The sequence below is a fragment of the Eleutherodactylus coqui genome, chromosome 13 (genome assembly GCF_035609145.1).
Source record: "Eleutherodactylus coqui strain aEleCoq1 chromosome 13, aEleCoq1.hap1, whole genome shotgun sequence".
In the NCBI taxonomy this organism is placed as follows: Eukaryota; Metazoa; Chordata; class Amphibia; order Anura; family Eleutherodactylidae; genus Eleutherodactylus; species Eleutherodactylus coqui.
This window is the reverse complement of record NC_089849.1, coordinates 26,971,679-26,997,261: the sequence shown is the minus strand read 5'-3', so window position 1 is coordinate 26,997,261 and position 25,583 is coordinate 26,971,679. Positions and strand designations below refer to the sequence as shown.

The 25,583-nt window shown below is 43.4% G+C and overlaps 1 protein-coding gene across 1 annotated transcript in view; it reads right to left on the bottom strand.

The window, feature by feature from the left end:
• SCN4A (sodium voltage-gated channel alpha subunit 4) overlaps nt 1-25,583 on the bottom strand; it is a 147,959-nt gene that overhangs the window by 11,469 nt on the left and 110,907 nt on the right. Inside the window, exons 15-25 of the mRNA XM_066588099.1 lie at nt 24,781-25,137; nt 20,949-21,413; nt 18,719-18,842; nt 8,911-9,065; nt 6,478-6,651; nt 5,200-5,322; nt 4,808-5,086; nt 3,686-3,739; nt 2,309-2,446; nt 1,725-1,829; nt 388-658 (exon numbers count right to left, since the gene is read on the bottom strand). Coding sequence (XP_066444196.1) covers nt 388-658; nt 1,725-1,829; nt 2,309-2,446; nt 3,686-3,739; nt 4,808-5,086; nt 5,200-5,322; nt 6,478-6,651; nt 8,911-9,065; nt 18,719-18,842; nt 20,949-21,413; nt 24,781-25,137 — 2,245 coding nt within the window. The remainder of the gene's footprint in view (nt 1-387; nt 659-1,724; nt 1,830-2,308; nt 2,447-3,685; nt 3,740-4,807; nt 5,087-5,199; nt 5,323-6,477; nt 6,652-8,910; nt 9,066-18,718; nt 18,843-20,948; nt 21,414-24,780; nt 25,138-25,583) is intronic.

The following is a 25,583-nucleotide window of genomic DNA, read 5'->3' as shown; positions in this document are numbered from 1 at the left end:
GCTTCTGTTAGGGGATAACTTTCTATCACGTCACAACCCCTGTAAAGAACTAGAAAAGCATGGCAACTTTCTTCCAAAAACAGCACCACAGCTCTCCACAGGTTGTGCGCAGTAATGCAGCTCAGTCCCGCACATTTTAGTTACGCCTATGAGCGTCAATACTGTACACAATCCATGGACAGGTGTGGTACTGTTTTTGAAAGAAAGCAGCCATGTTTTTCTAAACCTAGATGCCCCTCGTTAAAGGAACCCCCTTGGAAATCTGATAAACTAAGTTATGTGGACAGTGCTTGACACAGGGATTCAAAGAACCCCAAAGGGAGATTCTGCCATGTGAACATACCCTTTCTGTATACATAGGATTACAATTCGGGTACTAATACTTACCAGCTACAGAAATGATGACCACCACAAAGTCAAAAATATTCCATCCGACAGTGAAGAAGTAATACCTCAGAGCGAACATTTTAAGAACGCACTCCGCAGTGAAGACGACGATGAACACAAGGTTGATTTTAAAGAGTATATCTACTTTCTCTTGACTTTGGTCATCGGTCTCCACCATCATTGTCACCATGTTGAGGCATATCAAGAGCATAATCACAATGTCAAAGGCTTGCTTGGAGATAAAATCATAGACAACTCCTTGGACTGGATTCTATATCACGTAGACCCGATGAGACAGAAAATAGGCAAAAAAAGGGGAAAATAAGAAAAATAGTAATGGAAATACGTGATCAGTAGAAGAAACGCAGGGGCAGATTTATCAAACTGTCGAATAGGAAATCTGTCTTGGTTGCCCAAAGCTACCAACCACAAAGCAGCTTTTATTTTACTAAAACAGGGGTTTTCCGGTCAGCTGAGTGGGCACAAGCTGTCAGGGTCGCAATAACAGAGGTCGGAGCGAAAGCCATGTAATGAGAGCCATGCCTGCAGTTACCAGCACCGGCCACAACATAGGAGGTCAGCGCGGGGGCTTCCGCTCTGACCACTGTGTATTTGGAGCAGAAGTCTCTGCGCTGACCTCCCATGTAGAGGCCGATTCTTGTTATTGCAGGAACGGCTCTCATGGATTTCAAGTGCAGTGCCGATTTCGGCCGGAGGCTTTTACACGCAGCCGGAAAAGTTAGCTCTTGCCCTATCTTTTGTCTGCAATAAGCCTATGGGAGCCGCCGAAATGCAGAAGGGGCTGAAAGGGTTTTTTTAGCATGACTAGTTCTGCTAAGCTCCCGCTGCTCCCTTTGCCAGCAGCTAGCAAGGGGAGGGAGTTTAGCAGAGCTAAACTTCCTTTCCCCGATCGACAGAATTTCGGGCTGTGGCGTATATACGCTGCACCCGGCCGTGTGAATTTCCCCAAAAAAGAGGGGATTTAGCGAGACTTGGTCGTGCCTGCCTCTCATTCATATGATTTTCGGCTGTGTTGCGGGCAGCCAAAAATCGCAACACCCGTGTGAATAAGGCCTAATTCTACATTATATATGACTTGCCAATACCCTATTGGTGAATTCTGTATTACTAGAGAGGGAGGTCCTCCTTTCAGGATCCTCATCAATAAAGCACAGAAGAGACTGTTTCTCTTTGTGAAGGACTTGGCACGTTAGTTCGTTACATGGTTGGCCCATTGAGGTTGCTCAGTAATTCATCACTGTGGGCTCCAGCATCAGTTTCCCCAAAGTTGACAACCCCTGTAATATGAGTGCGTACTGATGGTCTTTTTTTTTTACCTCGGGTCTAGGAATTGGTTTCACCGGCTTCTTCGAGCCCAGTTTTTTCATGGCATTGTAGTATTTTTTCTGCTCCTCAGTCATGAAGATATCCTTCCCCCCAAAGTATAAGAGAAAGACATGTTTGTTATTTGCAGTTTCATACACTCACATTTATCTAATGGTCACACAATGATTACCATTAAGGGCGATTATGTGGATTTAAAATCAAACTCTATGGGCATGGAATGGATTAAAATATAAAAAAATGAGACATGCTCACCTATAAGGCCCCTGGTTACAACACAGGTGCCCGAGTCCCAGAAGAAGCTGCAGCATGTGTGCTATTCATTGTACACATGACCACTTTGATGACTCGGCCAATCAGGAACGGCACATGAAGCCTGTGATTGGCTGAGTGGAAAAGTGTACAATGAATGGACCATGATCACGGCAGCTTCTTCAGGGACCGGATGGCAAGCAGCGGAGTTCCTGCACTGAAGTAGGGCAATTTAAGCATGTGAGTATGGCCTATTTTTTTTTCATTTTAACCCCTTTAATGTTAATACTTTTATTTAATATTAATACAATTATTTAATACTTATCTTTTTCTTTTGCTGGTTGAAATTGTCTATGATGACACCGATAAAAAGGTTTAAAGTGAAGAAGGCCCCAAATATGATGAATATCACAAAGTACAGATACATGTACAGGTTGATTTCATACACCGGTTGTTCCTCAACCTTTAAAATAGAAGGAGAAATAATCCGTTATATAAGGAGATAAATATGTATATAAGGTTGGCACATTCTGTTCCTCTTCTGCAGCTAAGCCACAATTAGAGAGATTCTCTTTGATATCTAGGTCTTCTTTTTAAGTACCATAGCCAAGGCAGCATAGCTTGCTGGCATTCCCTACACTTTGGCACGCAAGACACATTCCCCACTACATCATACCCCAAGGGCAGGGGCGTAACTATAGAGGGTGCAGGGGATGCCGTTGCACCCGGGCCCAGGAGCCTTAGGGGGCCCATAAGGCTTCTCTTCTCCATATAGGGAGCCCAGTACTATGAATAAAGCATTATAGTTGGGGATCTGTTACAGGTTTTGCATTAGGGCACAGAAGCCTCAAGTTATGCCTCTGTGCAGCATGGTTTAGGTATGGGTACGGGAACAGATACAGATAGAGGGGGGGCCCCATCTCACCTTTTGCATCAGGGCCCCTGAGCCTTTAGTTGCCCAAGGGCTTATGTATCATAGAGGCAGACCATGTGACTGCTATGGGGCTCATGGCGAAAGGGGGCTGCAGCTCTGATTGCATCATTCCTTTTGCTACTGGGTAGTGAGGACATACATGGGACCAGGACCTTACTCCAAATAGGAACTGCATTTTTAGCAAACAAGAAGGTAGATAATTGGTTAAAGAATCATTTTAAAGGGCATGGAACAGCAAACAAACACTAGGCACTCCTATCCTGGATGGGGTGGCAAAAATTGGCATCAAAATTGAGCCCCATTTGTTTTTGCTATGGGGATCCATCTCTTCTGTGTACACCACCACTAGGTCCCTACTATGGTATGTGATGAACACAGACTAAGAATAATAATTATATTTCATCTTAGATATTAAAGGGGTTATCCAGCAAAAGGCACTTACCCGGAACCAGTCAAGGTCCAGAGGTGCCAGCACCTATACTTGGTCACGTAGTCTGGACCTCTCATTGTCAGTGACATCATCAGAGAAGGCTGTCTGTCTGGCAAGTTTCAATAACTAAACCAGGGGGGCTGGCTTAGTTATTTAAATTAGCCAGTCAGCCCCCTGCAATGACGTCACTGACAACAAAATGGGGGAGGAGGATTCCATAGCATGTGAATCGATGTTGGAGCTGGACCGGAAGTAGAGGTCGGCACTGCTGGACATCGACAGGATCAAGGTAAGTATCTCACTCTGGATAACCCCTTTAAGCTAATACATTGACTTACATTCCTTGAGTCCACAGCCGCATACATGATATCCATCCAACCTTTAAATGTTGCCTATAGAAGAGAAATAAAAACGATTTGATGTTCATTTGTAATAAGACATAAAGGGGTTGTTTGGGTGCAAGGCAATTTTCCAAAAATTGATTCAGGTCTGTCTGTTAAAACAATAAAGCAGGGGTATTTACTCGTCCTCTGCCCAGGCGATCCAGCAATGCAGCCCTACTGTCCTCCTAGTCTTTGTTGTGGAACGGATACCACCTGACCGCTAAAGCCAAACAGAGACCGCAGCGGTCCGGTTTGGTTCTCCTGGAGTCTTGGCTCCCGGCATCTGAGAGCCGATTCCAAAAGAACAGCACCTGACTACTACGGCCTTTGATTGGCCATAGCTGTTAGCTGGCATCTTTTAACAGGTCTGGATTGATTTTTAGAAAGTTGCCCAACACCCAGGCAACTCCTTTAATAAGGGGTTTATGAGATTACAAAAACAGCACCACATGTCTCCATAGGCCATGTCTGGCATTGCAGTTCAGCCCCATGAATAGGGTGATATCACACACAACCTATGGACAAGTGTGGCCCTGTTTCTGAAAAGAAGTGGTGGTCTTCTTAAAGAGATGGTTATTTAGAAAGGCTTCGCTTTATCTGTAAAGATTTTGGAACAAAAAGGTTAAAGAACAAAACTGCAAAAGTTTTTTCTTTTTTTTGAGAATTCTAAGGTTGTAGAAGCCATGAGCAGGCACCACACCCTTCAAGAAAAAAAGTTAAGTGAAAGTTGTATGTATGTAAATGAAAGATTTTCGAGAAACCCAATATGTTTCTGTTAGCAAAGGCTGCACACAAAATCTTTTAATAGCCGTACAACCATTGGATATTTGAATACATTAAATGGGTAGTCTAAGATTATATCTTCTAGAAACAGCACCACTCTTGCCCCCGGGCTGTGTCTTATATTGGACTTCACCCTTATGCATTGGAATGGGCTTAAACTGCAGTATCAATCCCAGGTCATGGGCAAAAGTGCTGCTGTTTTTGGAAAAACTACAGACATTACAGCCTTGTAGAAATATATATTTTTTGGCTATACCCTAGAGGCATCTCTTAAAGTAATAGTAAGTTTCTCACCACTTGCAGTAGGGACAAGTATCCAAGACCAACGTTGTCAAAATTCACTTTGACATTAACCCATCGCACTTGTTCCGTGTAATTTAAAGCAAAGCAGTCCGAGCGATTGTTCACCACAGAAATATCAAAGAGCTCCGACGTGGTGGTGTTGATACATCGATAATATTTTCCAGCAAACATGTTGACACCCATTATACTGAAGATCAACCAAAAGATTAGACAAACCAGCAGCACGTTCATGATGGAAGGAATGGCGCCCACCAAGGCATTGACCACCACCTTGAAGACATAGATGATGGAGAACACTAAGTCAGCAGTCACCAACTACAGTGAAATTCCAGCTGCATGGTCCTAAAATACATAATAGAATGAAGCATTGATGGAATACCTACCCTCATGCCTTCAAATCTTGACAATGCTCTCAGAGGTCTTAGGGCTCTCAATGTTCTAAGGGACTTGATGGCACCAAGTTCTGAGTAACCCAACCAGTTGGCAGTCAAACTTATTAAAGACACCTAAGGGTAAGTCATACATATTATTCTTCAAGAGTCCCAGGATGAGACATGTGAAACAATGGATGAATCAGTGATATCATTACTTATATGCTGTAAATACAGGGGTTCCAAAAACAATATCAATTAGACACAATGGGGGTCCACAGTCTACAAAATTATAAGAAACCCAGGAGGATAGAGTATTGTAAAAAAAAGCAATAACTAATTCTAAATGCATGAAAATCTAGCTGTATTACTATACAAATGAGTGTGGAGGGCTACAGTTTCTGACTGTGGAGAGTGCCAAATAGGTGTCAGGAGACTTGCAGGTCATGCAATGCCCCTCTTCAATATTTGGTATGAAAATGGCAGCTGGTCCCACTGCTAGGACCTTCTGTAATCAGCTGTAATCTGGGGAGAACCTGTAGTTCATTTTCCCTGCAGCACCACCGCAGGGCAGACGAGGCATTACACAGTTCTCGCTAAAATCAAAATGTGCTAAGTCCTCCAAATAAAAAAATATGCTGTTTGTCAATATTCTCCGTTCTGGCTATTAGAGCGCTGCAGAATAAGTTGTCGCTATATAAATAAAGATTATTATTATTATTAAATGAGGGTCTTCAGTTGGGGACCCTGCACGATTCACTCAGAGTTCCCTAATATGTTATATAAAAATGGGATTTCTTAACCAGACAACCAGTTGCAAACAGTTGACCTATACCACTGGCTATAAGCTTTGATGATTCTACTAGGAGTCTAGGGTTTAAATGTCCATATACACTCGATTCTACATCCAGAGACGTAGCTACAAGGGGTGCAGAGGTAGCAGTTGCTACTGGCCCCTAGAGTCTTAGGGGGTCCATAGGTCTCTCTATCATATAAGAAAACACCAGTATTATAAATGGAACATGGACAGTTGGGGGGCCATGTTGCAGACTTTGCATTAGGGCCCCCTATATTTAGCCTCTGCCTAATCTTTTAAGATTCTAGCAATGTCCCCTGATGCTAGTGTTGTATCAATGGGCTTCTTAAGAGACCCAATGATGAAGAGGAAAGTTGGGGGGGGGGGGGGGGGCAAGCGATGCCTCTACTTACATCTATGTCTGCCACTGTCCCCCACCTGTTAGAAACCTTCCCCCATTAGTTTCCCTCTGTGCTCCTTTTTGGAATACTTACATCTACAATGAGAAAATCCAGCCAGCACCAGGCATTAGTGAAATAGACTTTGAAGCCATATGCCACCCACTTCAGCAACATCTCAATCACAAATATGTAGGAGAAGACTTTATCTGCATATTCTAAAATAGTTTTGATAACTTTTCTCTGTTCAATGTAGATATCCTCAAATGCCTGCAAGTAAGAAGATGAAGGAGTTATATATATGTTACAGAATTTACTGTATATACCAATGGCACTTAATGGGTGGCTGAGAACAGATTAAGGTATTTTGTACTCTACATGAGGGTTTTTCTTTTCATTTCTACTGCATTATCATTTATCATTAAAGGGGTTTACTGATACAGTGCAACATTGGTGGCAGTGGGGGAATAACATGATTATTAAAAAAATACAAATACTGACCTCTCTGCCACTGCCCTGCTTCCCGCTGCCGTCCTCCAGTAGACTCTTTGCAGCGGTCAAGTGTTTGTTTTTTTTTACCTGTGGGACCACTGCAACCATTAGGCTGCCTGCACACAAAAGGGTCGGATTCTGCATAAGGGAGACCGCAGGGAATCCGACCCTGTGCCCGGCCGGCGTCAGCGCGTACCTGTCATTAGTCTTCATAATCTGTACTGCAGATGGTCTGCACGGCTCTCCATTGAACATGCGCCAACCGATGACGAGGAATCCGCGGCCTTTCCGCAATGTCCGCTTCCATTGACTCCAATGGAAGCCGTCCATGAGGAATCCGCTCAAAAATGGAGCATGCTGCGATCTTTTTTCCACAAGCGTAAAATCGCAATTGGTGTCCGCTCATGCGGATGCACCATTGGTTTGAATTGCTGCGGATTGCCACGGATCGTCTGTGCGAGAGACGATTGCGGATTCCATCATTCAAACCTGTGCAGGCGGCCTTAGAAGCTCATGTGATAGGTTTATGGGATGTCACCAGACCAAACGACCCTGTGACATTACCTTTCAAATGCTGTGGCGACCTAGTGCCAAAGCGGCTCTCTGGCACCACATTAAGTATATTAATAAAGCATAGGTTGGGATTAGGGGGACAAAAAGGGAGTATAAAAAACCCTTCAAACAACCCCTTAAGGCCTCATGTCCACGGGGAAAAGAAGAATTAAAATCCGCAGCGGATTTTAACTCTTCTCCCGCACGCGGATCTGCACCCCATAGGGATGCATTGACCACCCGCGGGTAGATAAATACTCGCGGATGGTCAATAAAAGTGGATAAAAAAAAATATGGAGCATGAAAATAAATGGACATGCTCCATTTAGGTGCGGGTCTCCCGCGGGCTTCTATTGAAGCCTATGGAAGCCGTCCGGATTCGCGGGAGACCTAAAATAAGAATAAACTTACCCGCAGCGGACCGTGCAGATCTTCTCTTCTTCGCGGCCGGATCTTCTTTCTTCAGCCCGGCGGATGTGCCCGGCGCATGCGCGCGGCACACTGCCGGCGTGCCGAGCACATCCGCCGGCCGAAGAAAGAAGATCCGGCCGCAAAGAGGAGAAGATCTGCATGGTCCGCTGCGGGTAAGTTTATTCTTATTTTCAGCCCTCATGTCCGCGGGGCAGGAGGGATTTTCTCCGTGGACATGAGGCCTTAAAGTGACCCTCCAGTTTCAAGACAAGATTCTGTCCTGGGAGCCGAGGGAGTAGGGGGTATATTAACTGCAATTGTTCTTCTTTGCCAACCATCTGATCAGAGGGTTTTCGGGTTCCCATCCAAGATGGCCAATCCAATCCTTAGACTACCTAATCCGCACAATGCATTGATAGTGTTAGACTATTAATGTACTACACCTGCTCAGTGATTGGTTACAGTTGCTCACGTGATCAGCACTGGTCAATCAGAGAGCAGTGCACAGTGTGCATTAGATAGAAAAATTGCTGCAGGCATCTTGGATGAACAAAAACGCGACCCAAAACCGGTGGATCGGAGGAGTGGCAGAGAAGAAACACTGCAAGTAATATAAATACTCATTTTACTGACCTCAGAAGGCTGAGACAACTTTGAGCCGGCTACCTGAACCATGCGGGGATTGAACTCACAGCCTGTATTGCGAGTTCAGGACTGCATCTCTGCTGCCTTAACACTCTATGCCACATGGGTCACATGTCAAACCTTTCGATCTTTGGGGTCCAACTGCTGAGACATCACTCAACGTACCAGCTGAAGCGCTCGTTTGAGCATTGTCTCTGCTCACTAGCTGTAGCCCATATACTTTCTATTGCTCCCGTCTTCAGCTAGTGAGCATTGACAGCAGTTGATTGAGCGCTTCAGCTGGCCCATTATAGCGATCAGTGGGGGTCTCAGCACCCGGCCCGCAGATACCTTTAACCTGTCTCTATGACATATCAAAAATTTTTAGAATGCCCTATTATACTTTAAGGAAAATGAAAAAATCCAAGAAAAATATGTTTTAGTAGTTACCAGGGCTCCGCTACTCATCAGGATCATGAAGATGATAAAGGTTTCAAACCAATTATGTTCAACTATCTTGAAACAGGTTTTACGAATGTTCCACCAAAGCTTTCCCTTTTCCGTTTTGATGTCGACGTACAGACATGGCCATCTTCGTACGCAGGCTGAAAAATAGAAAAAACATCTATTAATACAAATGGACGTCTCGTCACAGATGTCTTATGACTGAACCGGATGGAAATGTTGGTCAAATGATATCCGTGATAAAGGTCACCGTCTTCTGTACAAATATATTACACAAGGGACACGAATACCTACCTGGAAGAGATGTATTGTCAAGGTTCAATGACAGAAAGAATTAAAGGGGTGGTCTAGTTTGGACTTCTTCTTTACAGATTAGACCTTCTCCTGAGACAGCTTTGTCGAAAGTATCTATTACTAGTGTGATGAACGACCAGGAAATCTGGCCAAAAACATGAAATAAATGTTAACTCTTGACTGTGGCCCTTTTTTTTGACCAACTTAGATGACCATTCCTGCTTCCCCACCATTTCCGTTTCACCGGACCCCAGTACCCTGCAGGTCTTCACTTCTAGCTGCAGAGCGTTGATCTCCCAACACCAAGACCACTGCAGCTAATCTCCTGAAACAGTTTGCAGATGCGGAATGTGATGCCGGTGATGGAGAGACTTTACACCAGTTGGGTTGAACAAACAATGCTTTACTGAATGTATGACAAAGAATAACATGGCAATAACATACAACAGTATTATGTGGACACAGTACAAAGAGTTTACGAACATTCAATTAACACTATGACTCAGTAATAGGGTGTCCTTAATATTGTGCTCCCACTATAGAATTATCCCAGTCAATAGATGGTTTACCCTGGTCGTGGGCAAATAGCTCCACAGATGCTGGTAGATATGAGCCTCCACTGAAGTAACTTAGTCTTGCAAAAACTTTGGTTTACCAAATGACCAAACGCTGACTGAAATCTGCAATTGCTGTCCCCTGAACAAAATTATTAGCATAGTACCTTTGGGGAGGCTGTAGAGTGATGAAGTCAAAATAATCTGTTTGACTGGCGATGAGCCTGGGTGATGGTACTCAAGATTACGCACCACCAAAACGAATATCTGGATACTTGCTGTTGGTCTATTTGCTCTCACTGTTGGTCTCTCTACCAGTGACAGCTCGATGCTTGCAGCTATTATTTCTTTGGATGATCAACAGACCTTCCTCTAGCACCCACGTTGCAGCAGCTGGGTAGCACCACTCCATTAATCTGAGTTGTTCTCTCTCTCTGGTACAGGAAAACCCAGCTCTCCAGTAGCACTGGGGCAGCTCACTCCTCACAAGGCTCTCTGCGAAAACTGCTGAGTCACACCAGAGCCTGGGAACAGGATCTGCCTTTTATACCCAACCCATCAGCCAATCAACAGGCAGATCAGGACTTGTTAATCCACAGCAGTAAAGTTAAAGCAAATAAAAAATAAAACATGGTCATCTCTGAAGGTTCTAGCAGAAACATACTTAAAGGGGTTGTCTCACGAAAGCAAGTGGGGTTATACACTTCTGTATGGCCATATAAATGCACTTTGTAATGTACATCGTGCATTAAATATGAGCCATACAGAAGTTATTCACTTACCTGCTCCGTTGCTGGCGTCCCCGTCTTCATGGCTCTGTCTAATTTCGGGGTCTTCTTTGCTTTTTTAGACGCGCTTGCGCAGAAGGGTCTTCTCCCTTCTGGACGGTCCGTGCACGAGCGGCGTTCTGGCTCCGCCCCCTTCTACGCGTCATCGCGTAGCTCCGCCCCATCACGTGTGCCGATTCCAGCCAATCAGGAGGCTGGAATCGGCAATGGAACGCACAGAGCCCATGGTGCACCATGGGAGAAGACCCGCGGTGCACCATGGGAGAAAACCGCAGTGCATCCCTGGGAAAGGATCGGCGGCCATCTTGGGAGAAGAATTTTATAAGTTCATCTTTCATCACATCGGTGAGTAGCAAGCGGTTTTAAAACCGCTTTAAAATGCTATTTTATGCCGGGGGGGGGGGGGGGGGGGGGTGACAGGGGGAATGGGCTAATTTAAAATTTTGATGTTTTGCCTCGGGACAACCCCTTTAAGTCCAGCAATAATATACATAGATATGTACGCATGGGTATTTAGCCCCAAAGACTTCTGCTATAGTGAACTGTTATTAGCTGCAGCTGCCACATTGCCCAGGTGTCAGTGACGTCATGTTGTAGCAGGAAGTAAAGACCAGCAGGCAACTAAAGACCAAAACAACAGGAGTGAAGAAAGGTATCTCTTCTATTATGCAGGTTGAACGGGTTGTGAAAAAAATGGTCCCCGGATAACCCTTTCAAAACACATATTCTGCTGAACTCCTGAACCCATGATGGGAGTCTTAAGAGTCGTAACTTGAAGCTCCTGCACACTATGCTAAGTGTGCTCAATGTCCCCCAGCTGTTAAGTACCATTTATAGTACTGCTGTCTATGCTAGATAGATGCCCTTAGATACTAGGACTCAGGTGCAATAGTAGCCTCTGAACCCCCTATTCATATGGTTATCACATAGATATCTCTAAATGTTTTCTGTTGAAATACCCAGGTAATACCGCATTAATTGGACTTAAATTTATTATTGAGTTGAGTTCTCCTAGTGGTGGCTGCAGGATTTGGACTGCTGGAATAGAAAAACTGAGAAATGAATCTGCCCAAAGTCTTGGACCTGTTTAGATTTAAAGGGGTTGACCGGTTACCGGACAACTCTGCTTCAATTGCACTGCCTGCATTAAGACAATAAACTGAAGTAGGCTTACCCCTCTGTGGCTGCCGGAACTCAGCACTGTAGCGGTCACCTGATTTCTTGCATTATCATATGTCACAACAATCACCGGCACCACAGCGTGCTGCAGTGCTACATACCGGTGGCCACACAGGGGTAAGTATACTTTAGTTTATTGTTTTAGTGTAGGCAGTGAATTGAAGCTGGATTGATCGGTAATCGAGTAGTGGCCCAGTACATCCATTTCTGGCCCCCTCCATAATGTCATACATGTCATGTCTTTTGTAGGTGCGCTGTGCAAATTGTCTAGTCCTTCTGTTATGCGTATTGCACAGCTGCAGCAAGTGAGAAGTTATGTGTTTGCAAGAGACTGGGAGATGCTTGCAATGTATCAATTTGTCCTGTCATGTGGTATGAGGGAGAATATAAATAGGAGTGTGTGAGAGCGGGAAAGGGGTCTTGGGTCCATTCTTCAAGGTTGAATTCCGTTGCTACTGGGTTCTTGAGAGTTCCGGCCACATAGGGGTACCTTGAACTCCCATGTGGTGAAGAATGGAGGAGGAAGAGCAGTTGCTGATCTTCTTTGTGCCAGTGACCGTGGAGGAGTGAGAGTCCCCAAAAGAGAGAGAGAGAGCGTGGGCGTGTTGGTGGTAAGTCAAGGCCAAAGTCTCTGTGCAGAGGTACTCCCTTACTACTGTTCCTACGTGGCTGTCCTGTGCCTGGGATTACCGTGTAGAGGTACTATCCTACTGTTTGGTTTTCCTGCAGCTCCAACTTGTGTAAATTGTGCCTTTCACCTAGTGTGGTCTTTAAGTAAAGTTTTCTCAGGCCCTGAACATTCCCAGGGACCTGAGGTATGTTACAAAGTCTGCGGCTCATTTCTTTACTGATGAGGGTCATTCCGGTGGGTATCGGAATAGTGGTGTCACCCATAACAACCCCTATCCCTGTTCGCAAGTTTATTGGGCATCCCTCTCCGAGAAGAGGCTCAGCGCTGCCCTGGTCGAGGCTATGTGTGTCCCTTTGGGAGGGAGTGGGATAAGTGTTGCCGTAACAAGAAACCATCTTACCCTCCCAGCTCCTCAACGTACGCCCTGTGTCCAGGGTTACCCTATGGGACGCTGCAACCGGACAACCCTTTCAACGCTACAGGGCATACATTTAAGTCCTGGAGGTTCGAAGTTTGTATGAAGGGGGATCAAGGGTTGATCCCGCTCCATACAACACGGATGCCGGCTATTTCTTACAGCTGACACTTACCCACAACAGTTCTGATCGGCAGCATAGCCATTGCAGATTGCCTATCAAGCCATGCTAGTGGGTAGCTTGATAGACTGCCTGTCAGATTGTGGAATAATGTAATGCTATGGCATTACGTTGTACTACAGGAGCGATCAAACCATTGCAAGTTCTTTTCCCCTAGAGGGACTAAAACAAAAAAACATAAAAGTCAGTTTTATTCATTACAAAGAAAAAATAAAAGGTAATAAAAGTAAAAAAAACAACCTTTTGCTATATTTATAATAAAAAAAATCTAAATTAAAAAAACTAAAAATATATTTAGTATCGCTACATCCATAACAGTCTAATCTATCAAAGTAACACATTACTTACCCCACATGGTGAACATCGTAAAAAAAAACCACGCCAGAATTGCACGTTTTGGTCACCCCGCCTCCAAGAGAAAAATGTAATGAAAAGCGATCAAAAAGTCGTAGTACTCCAAAATGCTACTAATAGAAACTACAGGATGTCCCACAAAAATTAGCCCTCGCACAACTATGTTGAAGGAAAAATAAAAAAGTTATGGCCGTTAGAAGATGATGGCAAAAAATAATAAAAAAAAATATCTTTGGAAAACTAAAACTATATAAATTAGGTATAGTACTGACTAGAGATGAGTGAGCATACTCGCTAAGGCAAATTACTCGAGCGAGTAGTGCCTTATGCGAGTACCTGCCTGCTCGTCTCAAAAGATTCGGGTGCCGGCGTGGGAGAGAGGTGAGTTTCGGGAGTGAGCAGGGGGGAGCAGGGGGAGAGGGTGAGAGAGAGATCTGCCCCCCCCCCCCGTTCCTCCGCACTCTCCCTGCCCCCCGCCCGCACCTGAATCTTTTGAGTCGAGCAGGCAGGTACTCGCATAAGGCACTACTCGCTCGAGTAGTTTGCCTTAGCGAGTACGCTCGCTCATCTCTAGTACTGACACATAGAATAAATTAGTAATTTTTGCTGCAGTGTGTGGAAGCAAGACCCCACAAAGATGGCAGAATGGTGTTTTTTTTTTTCATTTTACTTCACTTAGAATTTTTTAAAAGTTTTTGAGTATATTATAGGATACATTAAATAGTACCATTGAAAAAACAAGTCGTCCCACAAAAACAAGCCCTCATACAGCTACATTGATAGATAAATAAAAGTTATGATTTTTTAAAAGTGGAGAGGAAAAAAACGTTAAAAGGGGGGAAAAAAGGGCCGCATCCTTAATGGGATAAAAGAGGTTCTGTCAGCTATTAACCCTATCGGCTAAATTTGTGAGATTAAAGTAGCTGGCCCTCTGAGTCTAAGGATGTAAGTTTTATACTCACCTTCTCCGCCATTCCCTCGCTGTCAGCTCTCAGACCTGCCACTGTAGTGCATTTCGCAAACTATATAGGAGCGTGCTATGTAGTCCTCTCGTTCTATGTGCGTGCCATGTACTCTAGAAGTCTGGGAGGGTTTCACAACTGACATCGAGGGAACGGTGGGGAAGGCAGATATAAAACTTACATCTTCGGACTAAGTGTTAGTTACTTTGAGCCCATAAACTTAGCGTATAGGGCACAATCAAGTTGACAGCTTCCTTTTAGCAGGATTGTACCAAGATACCCGAGTCCTTCTCTTGGCACCTCTGGTAACTTGCTGATTTTTCAGGGTAAGTCGTGGTCAGCCTGACATTTTCCCTGCAGTGGCCACTACAGGGAAGATGGGGTATTACAGAACAGGCATTTACATCTATGTCTGTCCTGTAATAACAGGATCGCAGAAGGTCCTCCAGGACGAGAGCTGGAGGCTGTTGTGGGACAGAGAGAGGGGATTCCAAGTGGGGATCCCCCACTCTATGACATTCCCATGCTGTAATAGGGTTTTTAGACAGAGGATGCCAACTTTGCACAACTGCTAGAATATAAAGACCAATGGGATTGTAGTAATTAGCTCTTCATAGGACGCTTCCTGTTCTCCTGAGCCAAAAACTTAGTATAATACAAAAAATAATAATAATAATAATAAAATATATATATTTTATTCTGTTATATTTGATAGAAATTGGAAAGTCGTCATATTTGTTTCTTGGTCAGTACTTGTCTTTTTGTGTTAGGTGGGCAAACACCTTCTTAAATGTTACCATGGAACTATTGGTCCCTGGAGACATGAAATTGCATTGCTGTGTAAATCCTCTTGTAAGATAAAAACCCATCAGAGAGATAAGAGTCTGTAAATGTGCTAGTTTCTCTTCTCTATTCTGGAAGCCTGTGTTCACCTGTTCACTGAAGCATATAGAAATATTCCATCAACCCTGACAAACTTATCACCAGAAGTACCTGATAGACAGCTGCCAGGAGGAACTAAAAATCTTACCGAGCGGCTGAATATTATGTTCACTTATAAACGGATTCTTAGTACTTAGATGTTCTCAACCATCGGTATATATACACAGAGGGTACATGCCATGTGTCTAAGGAATGCTAAATGTGATTGTTCCCAGCAAGAGAAACCAAGTAATCTTGTAGATCTGATACCTTTTAATGGCTAACAAAAACACATGATGCTAATGCGAGCTTTTGGACCTCTCAGGGTCCTTCATCAAGACATGATGAAATGGATTCGAAGAGGCATGCATATTTATACACACATACTTTTGACAAGGCACAGACATGGATGTGAATATTTTGCACTTAAAATAATACTACCACAGAAATACAAACATCTTTAAAAAGTCACTGATAAGGGAGTGAAGGTTTTATGGTCTCTGAATTTGTATTAGGGGGTCACCAGGCCAGCAGTGTTATCTGTGCTATAGATCTATCATACTTCGCAGTCACGCATAAATCCTTGTGAAGAATTTAGCCCTCTATTGAAAGTGTCGAAAGTTGTTATAAATTTATATTCACAAATTCTTCTATGGCTTTGTGACTTGAAACTGCCTTTCAGTATCATAACTTTCATATCTTCTATGTCCTGTCCGTGACTAGAAAAATGCTCGGCCACATGGAATTCTGTCTTTTTTTGTTTAATCGTGTGACGAGATCTCATCCTCACTTTCAGTTTTTGTCCTGTTTCTCCAACATAACGGCCCCCAACAGGACATTTACTGCACATGATCAGGTACACAACATCAGACGTGGAACATGTGAATGTCCCTGGGATCTTATAGTCCTGCTGTTTGTTGGGGATTTGTATCCTGTCCGCGGTCCGTATATGTGAGCAGGTGTTGCAGCTCCTTACCATACAGGGATAAGTTTCTTTTTGTGTGTCAGAGATTAATGCACTCCTGACTATAAAATTCTTCAAATTAGGAGGTTGCCTGTAACATAGGAGTGGAGGGTCCGGGAATATGGTTTTCAGATGGTCATCCTTGTGTAGGGTATGATGGAGTTTCTTTGCAATTTTCCTTAGTACCTCCAGCTGTGGATTGTAGGTCACTAGAGGCACACGTCCGTTTCCTTCCTTCTCTGTATATTGGAGTAGTTGATTTCTGGGTATCCTGGTGGCTCTGGTGATTTTGTCATCAATTGAGGTGGGATGGTAGCCCTGATTCAAAAATGTCCTTTTAAGATGGTATGAATGTTCCTCTCTGTTTGTTGGGCTGGAGCAGATCCGGTTGTATCTGATGGCCTGACTGTAAACAACTTTTTGATGTGTTTAGGATGGGAACTGTCTCATCTGAGGTATCTGGCCTGATCAATGAGTTTTCGGTATAGGGATGTCTGTATTGAGTTGTTTGAAATTTTTATGGTGGTGTCCAAAAAGTTGATTTCGGTATACGAGTAGCTTAATGTCAGGTTTATGGTGGGGTGAAATGCATAGAATCTCTCATGGAATTTTATTAGTTCTTGTTCGGGGTTGGTCCAGATGATTATGATGTCATCAATGTAGCGGACATAGGCCAATGGTTTGATGGAGTAGGAGGCTCCGAATGCCAGTCTCCAGTTTTGCCATAAGAAAGGTTGGCATATTGCGGTGCCATTTTACTGCCCATGGCAGTTCCAGTGAGTTGCAGGAATATCTCTTTGCCCAAGGAGAAATAATTGTGTGCGAGGATGAATCTTGTGATTTGTAACACAGATTCAGAGGCAACCCCATTGCCCTCAAGGTGGGCCTGGCGTGCGGTCAGTCCATCTTTATGTGGGATGTTGGGATATAAGAATTCCACATCCATGTTGGCCAGGATGGCTCCATTGGGGAAGGGACCTATGGTTGACAGTTTGTTTAGTAGGTCTGCAGTGTCTTGCAAGTAGCTGGTTGTATTCCTCACCAGTGGTTTGAGAACACCTTCTACTCATCCTGAGATTCCTTCAGTGAAGATTTCCACATCTGAGATAATTGGCCTCTCTGGGTTGCCAGCTTTGTGTAGTTTTGGAAGCATGTAGAAAGTTCCAACCCTGGGGTTCTCCGGTATCAGGCCCAAAAGTTTTGTAGAGCTCACAGATAGGCTTTTGATGACCCTTTTCAATTCTCTCACATATGTTTGCTGGCATTGTGCTCATACTACGCTTTTAATAGGCAGAAGAATGTATCATCAAAGCCTTGGGGGTACTTGGCTTAAGAGTATTGCTATAACTATCGAGACAATACCTGTATATACTGCAGATTCTATAATATGCATTCGTCGATGTTGGTCTGGAGAAATAATGTTTCTCCTTGTGGTGAGCACCAAGTTGGCGTAGCGAGTCTTATAGACCCTGCAATGCTCCCTGGGAAAAAAGTATGCAAACAGGGTATGGAAAAATATCTCCATTGTGCCATCTATTGGATGGTGACTTCCCTATAAGTTAGTGTCTGACCTTTCAACAGGCCGTGCAATATGAAACTTTTTTCCTCCAGACCCACGTCAAGGGCCTCTTACTCAGCCAACCAGTACCCTGCTCTGCACTGACAAGGCGCAAAGCCCCAAAACAGCTGTCTGCAGATGGGTGTCTCTTCCTTCTGCAGAAAACTCTGTTTTGACTTATATCATTATTCGCGGTGCAAAGCGTGTTAAAAGTCGGACATTGACTTATATTGAAGTCATCTTCCAATAGGTGGTGCTATGGAGATACTTTTCCATCCTCTGTTTGCATATTAATAAATGTAGAAAGGCAATAAAATACTGTAACAAAAAATCTGCATAATGCTCGTGCCAGGCAGCTGTAATACAGCCGTGTAATAATGTTCACATTACGGCTTCTAGACCAGAAGGATGCCTTGTTCTACTGCACTGAACTTAGATCACTAGAATGCCTTTTCAGATTACCTAATTAATCTTTTTCGTGTAAAATACATCCTCTCTGCAGATTCATATATGGCTAAAATATTCAATGCAAGTCTGGAAGGACTTGAGACACCCTTTTTGCTTCCAGTGCTGTGCCAGAGAGTAGTGAAAGTGGCTGTAGTACTCAAACCTCGCGTGCATCCACGGCACCCAAAGGGTTTAGGGTCATGGGCCCCTTACCAACCTTTAAAGCCAATATACACTAGAATTTTAATAAAGTGTGAGCCCTTATCAACTGCTTTTTTTTTGGAAGTCCTACACTTTGAAGAGTATTCTGACCGACCAAGAGATTGTGAGCCCTTGGGACTGTCTGAATAATCATTGCACCCATGGTTTAGAGAAACCCATATTTCCCATACATCATGTTATCCAAATTCCTCTTGTTCCCTATTGCTACTGAGTAGAGAAAACCTTCAAAATACTCCTTAAACAAAGGGAGGGGAAACGATCAGTAGGACCTTCTTTTGTCCAGATTAGGAACCATAATAGGGGAGGGCTCATTTATCATATACCTTCTGTAAAGCATTCTTCTGGACCCTCCTCTTCTTTATGTTCCATGGCTTCTTCCTCCTCCTCGGGCTCCGGAGGTCTATAATCTGCTGTGCTGCACATTGAAGTACCATCAAAAAATTTTGGCTACAAAGAGAGCAGGAAAGAATTAATTGAAGAAGCATGAACAAAACATTGGGACTAGAGATGAGCGAACGTACTCGTTTGGGGCGATTTCGCAATTGAGCACTGCTTCTTTCAAGTAACGGACTACTCGGGCGAAACGATTTGGGGGCCGCCGGGGGGTTGCAGAGGGGGGGGGGGGGAAGAGAGAGAGAGACCCTCTATGCTCCACTCTTGGCTTTAGAAGCACAAGGAATGTTAACCCAGATCGCCAATGGCCCACTAAGCCCAGTTCTATGTATAGTCTATAGCAGGTTTATAAAAAGATATTAACTGCAGTATGCAGGGGCGTAATTAAAGGCTCAGGGCCCTGATGCAAAACGTGAGCTGGGGCGCCCCTTCTATCTGTATCTGTACCCGTACCCATACCTAAACCATGCTGCACAGAGACATAACTTGAAGCTTCTGGGCCCCAATGCAAAACCTGTAACAGGGCCCCCAACTATAATGCTTTATTCATAGTACTGGGCTCCCTATATGGAGAAGAGAGGCCTTATGGGGCCCCTAAGGCTCCTGCACCCTCTATAGTTACGCCAATGGCAGTATGGCTTCTACACGCGTCTTATATATACACTCTGCCCTGACTATGGAACATTTTAATTTATCTACAGGACATTATTCAGAATTTATTTTGTGTTCTTGGCCCCATGTAATGAGCACCAGTTGACAAGCATGTTGATTGGCTCTCATTTCATTTTCTTTTACATGGGCTGAGAATCAGCTTATGGGGTTAAGCGATCTCTACTACAACCGATCACCCCATAGGCCAGCTGTACGTCTCCCTGTTCACAAGGGAGATGGACTACTGATCAATGAGCATTTTCATGCTAGTTGAAATTGAATAATTTGTCGACGAATGATCTTTCAGTTTGTTGGGCTGATCTCTAGTCCTTTTACAAGGCCAGATTGTTGGCCCTCTGGAGGAAGGTGTGATAATCAGCCCTTAAGTTGTTTTGTTTTGGTCTTACATGGACCATTCTACTGTGAAATAAATTTCTAATGCACTTTATACAACTTCTAATGCAGTTTACATCTAAGTTCTTTGTCATGTCCCAGGTCTCTGCTTTCTGTCCATGAATGAAAATATGCTTGATTTAGCCTGGAAGCTTAAAAATCTAAAAACCCTCCCAAAAAAGGTCATTGCATAGCCTCAGGCTATAATAGGGCTCTGTGCTGTTTGTAGAATTCAGGGCCCTAGTAAACCCTAATTCTCAGTCTTTCTAAGTTCCTAAGTAACCACAGCAACATGGAGAACAATATACAGCAGTACTGAGCAGTGTAAATGGCAGCTCATTAGCTGTAAGGCAATAAATCAGTTACTATTAGCTGCAGTAACAGGTCAATGTGAGTCTCTCTGCTTCTCTCTCACTTTGCAGCAGATTCATCATCCCCTCCCTCCCCTTTTCTTTGACTTCTTCCTGCGTTTCAACTTGGTGTCTCTGTTACTAGAGACAGACTTCACGTGACAACAGACAGTAGAAAGCAAATTGAAAGGATGGAAGACTTCTTAATGGCCTGCACTTTAGAGGGATTTTTTCGCTCAAAACCGTCATTTTAGGTAAATAAAGTGATTTCCAATTTTGTTAGTTGTTACATTGGCTATCATATTAACACAAGTTGTCTCAAGTATGGGGACCATTTAATATAAATATGGATTTTCCCTTTAAATGGTCACATCTTTATTTTCTAGTCTTTGAAAGTTGCTAGTGGCTCCAAAGTTCATGGGTCCATGATTGGAATCAGTTTGTCCACACCTGACTTGTATTATCGACCCCGAATGTTATCACAGACCAGGAGGTAAAACCAAGTACATTCATATGACTACTATTTTGCTACTCAAGATCATGTTCTTTATGTCTCCTTGTGCTACCATTGACCTAATATAAATGAACCATTAGGAGCTGATCGTCCACCACCATCACTTCACTGCTCCATAGCTATAAACTATCCCATCTACATGATATACAGGCATAATAAAACAAATAACCAATGTCTACATGTATTATATATGTAATAACACAAAATGCCACTAACTTTCCACAGATCCCAATCTGTAGACTGTGGCCTTACCTTGGGTTTTGCTGCTATCTCCTCAAACTCTGACTGAGTGCTGACCTCATCCGTGTCCAGGAAATCCAGGTCTGATTCTTCGGATGCGATGGGTACTTCTATCCTGTAGTGCGGGTTGTTAATCATGTTGATATGATCTAACTCAGTCATAATATAACGCGGCTTTTTAAAAAAGCCATCAACAACCAGACTTTCGGGCTTGGGCTCCTCTTCCGCCTCTATGTGGTTCAGAGCAAAACTTTCTTTATTTTCCTCCTCTTCCTTATTCTCCTCCTGTTCCTCCTTACTCTCTCCTTTCTTCTTAAATGGAAGCATGGAAATAGCAGTTTTCTTTACGAAGTCGATGCCCCTAGTGATCCTCCCTATGGCGATCTGTAGGTTATTCATCTCGCCATCATCATCAGACGCTGAGAGGTTGTCGGCGCTAAAGGAGCTCAGCAACAAAGCCAAGAACAGGTTCAACACCTGGAGACAGAATCAAAGGCAATGAAGGAGTTAAAGAGGTTGTCCAGGATTAGAAAAACATCTCTGCTTTCCTACAAAAACAGCACCACTCCTGTCCACAGGTGGTGGGGGGTATTGCAGTCCCTCCTTATTTACTTCATTGAGCTGCAATACCAGACACAACCCCTGATCAGAAGTGGCACTATTTCTGGATAAAAGCCATTTTCCTCTATTTTTCATAGCCATAATATCAAAACCCCAACCCCTGATAAACCCTTTGCACTCATGAGAACTGGTACAACTGATAAATAATGCTGGGATCTAAATAGCACCTTTATGTACTGTATGTATGTTGTCTCCCCCTATCTGCATTATATCTCCACCCACCCCCCATCCCCAGACACCTTCCTCCAGTTTTCTATTTGGGTAGGATTACCTTGCTACTTGAGTTGCTTCCTTTAAATCCTATTATAACTTTAAAGTAATGCCGGAGGAAATGTCTGACTGCTTAGAATAGAGTTTAACTAATGTTTTGTCTGTCTGCCAAGGTTTTACTATTTTGCTCTCAGGTCTGTCAGAACCACGGCTACTGCACATCAATTTACTGCACATAGTCAGGCCTCTGCATCCTTAGCAGCAAGTGGCCTTAAAAGCGTCTGACCAATCAGCCATAATTGACCACTTTATGAGAGACCTGGCCCTTTCTTGATTGGAGCATCCCTTAAAATCCATTGCTCAGCCACTGAGAGTTAAGGCAAACACATTTATCTTTCAATAGACCATGTTTACACTAGCCAGGAGAGCACAAGGCAGCCATGCTGGGCTCTGCAAACAACTCCTGCAGGTCCTTTTATATGCAAATGAAGTTGATAAAATGTTAATGGACGTTAACACTTTATGTAAATAGATTGCTAATTCTTTCAATCTTTCAGTTGTTTTAAAGATTATCTTTGTGTGTAAAAGGGACTTTAGAGCCCCAAGGATGAACTAACAAAGTTTTAAGACTTTATTCTAAAAGGTAGCAGTGCTCATATAAAACTATACAAAAAAAGAGAATGTACAAAGGGGTAAGGAGCATGCAACATACGCACAAAACAGTTACAAAAAAAAAGAATAACATAGGAGAAGTACTAGTCATATGAATAGTCCTGGCTGTTAGGTAATGTATTCATTTTTTTTTCAAATGTAGTCTAGCTGCGGCTTATTTTCAGGGTAGGGCTTATATTTCAAGCCTCCCTGAGTATATAGCCAAAAATCAGGGTAGGGCTTATTTTCAGGCTAGGGCTAAGTTTCTAAAAACACGGTAATAAAAAGGCAATATGGCCAGTCCTGTATTAGATAAAAGCTCCTCGGTCTCACCCTTTGGGGAGTGTAACCCCATAGTTTTAAGGCTTCTTCAAACCGCATTTTCCGACCTTTCCCCATGACAGCAGGGAGAGGCCTGCTGAGTGAATTTGCAATCAATACACATCTTAATATTTCAGCGATATTTCCCCAAAAGGCACTCCAGGAGGGAAACTATTAGTCTAGTGTGTGTGTGTGTGTGTGGGGGGAGGGGGGGACGGGGACGACTGTGTGTGTGTGTGTGGGGGGGGGGGGGGGGGAGGGGGGGGGCGACTCCACTTATTCTGGGGATTGCATAACAACAGAAGTAGATGCATTGAGTTCCCTGTTCTGAAAATATAACTTGTTTTGAGCTAAACCTCTTGGATGACTCATAACACTAGTTATTCATTTCGCCTTTGACTGAGTATTTCATCTCAGGGACGTATAAGCTGGGTTTGTGGGTTGTATGAACAAGAGGGAGACAATGGTGAGGATGCTGCTCAATAGAATCTTTCTGTGCCGGCTGCTAATTTCGTTCTGGAAATATAAAGAGCCATTGTTATGCCATCTATCATATCCTTGACGTTATAAAGGCAGAAGATGGGGTCGGACAACTTGTATTCAAGTATGATAGGAAACCTTGTGAATATTAATTGATCTTTGCGTGTAAGAGGACGCACTTCTGAGCATCTGCATTTAACTCATTCAGCTCTCCCAGGCAAGAGAATAGCTGATACGGTAGTAGAGAATACACAAAGATGGGTCAATCTCCTAGTGTCATACTTCAGAACAGGAGCAACTTCCAATGAGGTCTGGTCATCAGTGCTACACTAGCCAGAATTTCACTGCCAACCATGTGGGATTTTCTCATGGAGTGGTGGAGAATATACCAAGAATGGTGTGATCGAGAAAAACATCTATGGACGTTAAAAACTTGTTGATGAAAGGGGTCAGAGGAGGATGTCAGGAATCAGTCTGATGAACAGGAGCTGCACCGGCAAGGAAAATACTGCGAAGTACAACGCTGGTGCTCCAAATATTGTGTCGGAATGCACAACTTGCCCTTCCTTAGCATGGATGGGCTACTAGGCAAAACAACCAGTTTCAGCGCCATTGTTGTCTAAGAGAAACAGAAAGGCAAGACTCCAGTGGGCTAGAAAGCACAAAAAGTGGACCACTGAGCAGTGGAAAAACATCTAGTCAGATGAATCTAGGTTTCTGTTACACTGCCCTGATGGGAGGTCAGAATTTGGTGCTAGCAGCATGAATCGATGACCCCTTCCTGTCCACTGGTCAGAACATGTCAGCACCTCCATCTAACATGGGCAATTACAAGAAACATCCTGTCCACATGGGCCAATATTCCTGCAGAATGATCTTAGCACCTAGTGGAATCTATGCCACCACAAATTGCTACAGTTTTTAAGTCGAAAGGAGGTCAAACGCTCTACTGATTGGTGATCTCTGATAAATTGGCCATTTAGTGCAGATAAAGAGTTCTTTAATGCATTATTCACCAATTGAATAAAAGCATAGTTTGGATTTTTGTATGGCTCTTTGATATTTAGGCTCCCAAGGTAATGGGATCCAGCTGCTCTTGCCTTCTCTGCGACTTCTATAATTATGCCATTGTCATATTGGGCCTCCTAAGGTTCCAAAGCAGAGGTTAAACAAATCTCCTGATCTCCTTATTGTTTGGCTATTGACTCTACCATTAATTGAAACTAATCTTCATTGGTGGCTAGAATCCATGGGGTAATTTCAGACAATGTTCCATTTTCTGTCATTGGTGGATAGTCATTATAAGGTGGAACTGTATTTGTCCATTTAGGCACTGCTGTGTGCATGGACCCTGCAAGACAGCATATGAAATCCATACAAAGCTGTCTTACGGACCTGTAGACACTGTGTGTGCCACCATATGATACCATAATGTCCCATACAGGTAATATTTATGACAATTTATGGAACACACCAAAATAATTGGAATCCATAATAGCAAAACCTCTGTGTATAAAATTTGATGTCTACTATAGAACCATAATAAGATTATAAAACTCACCACCAGGTTACCAACTACCATGACCATCATGAATACAATGAGACACATGGCTTGTCCTGCCACCTCCATACAGTCCCACATGGTCTCGATCCACTCCCCACACAGGATCCGGAAAACAATGAGGAAGGCGTGGAAGAAATCATGCATGTGCCACCGGGGAAGAACACAGTCCGAGTTGATCTTGCAGACGCACTCTTTATAGCTCTTCCCAAAAAGCTGCATTCCCACCACTGCAAAGATGAAGACGATAATGGCCAGGACCAGAGTGAGATTCCCAAGGGCACCCACTGAGTTGCCAATGATTTTGATGAGCATGTTCAACGTGGGCCAAGACTTGGCAAGTTTAAAGACCCTTAGCTAAAAAATAAAAGCATATATAAAAGTTATTACAAAGCAGGGCAAAAATATTAATATATATATAATGGTGAAAGCCCTCCCTCACTGACTGACTGACTCGCCATTAATTTTCTAACTTTCCAGTGTCGTATAAACTTGAAATTTGGCACGACCATTCTTTAGGTCGTAAATAAGAAAAGTAAAGGAGTCACAACTAGATTGTGCAATTCTAAATGCAAAAGTAAGTGACCCTCTATGTAATATAACTAATAACACACATCTGTCCCGCACAAACGTAGAATTTGCCATGATCATTCTTTATGTCCTAAATAGGAAAAGTAAAGGTGTCACAAAATCAATATTCAATTCTATGCGTGAAAAAAATGGAAAAATCTGCGATACATTAGCTAGTTCTTTTCTCAGAAACCATGAAGCCTAGGGAAATGATTTGTATACTGAGGAGAATC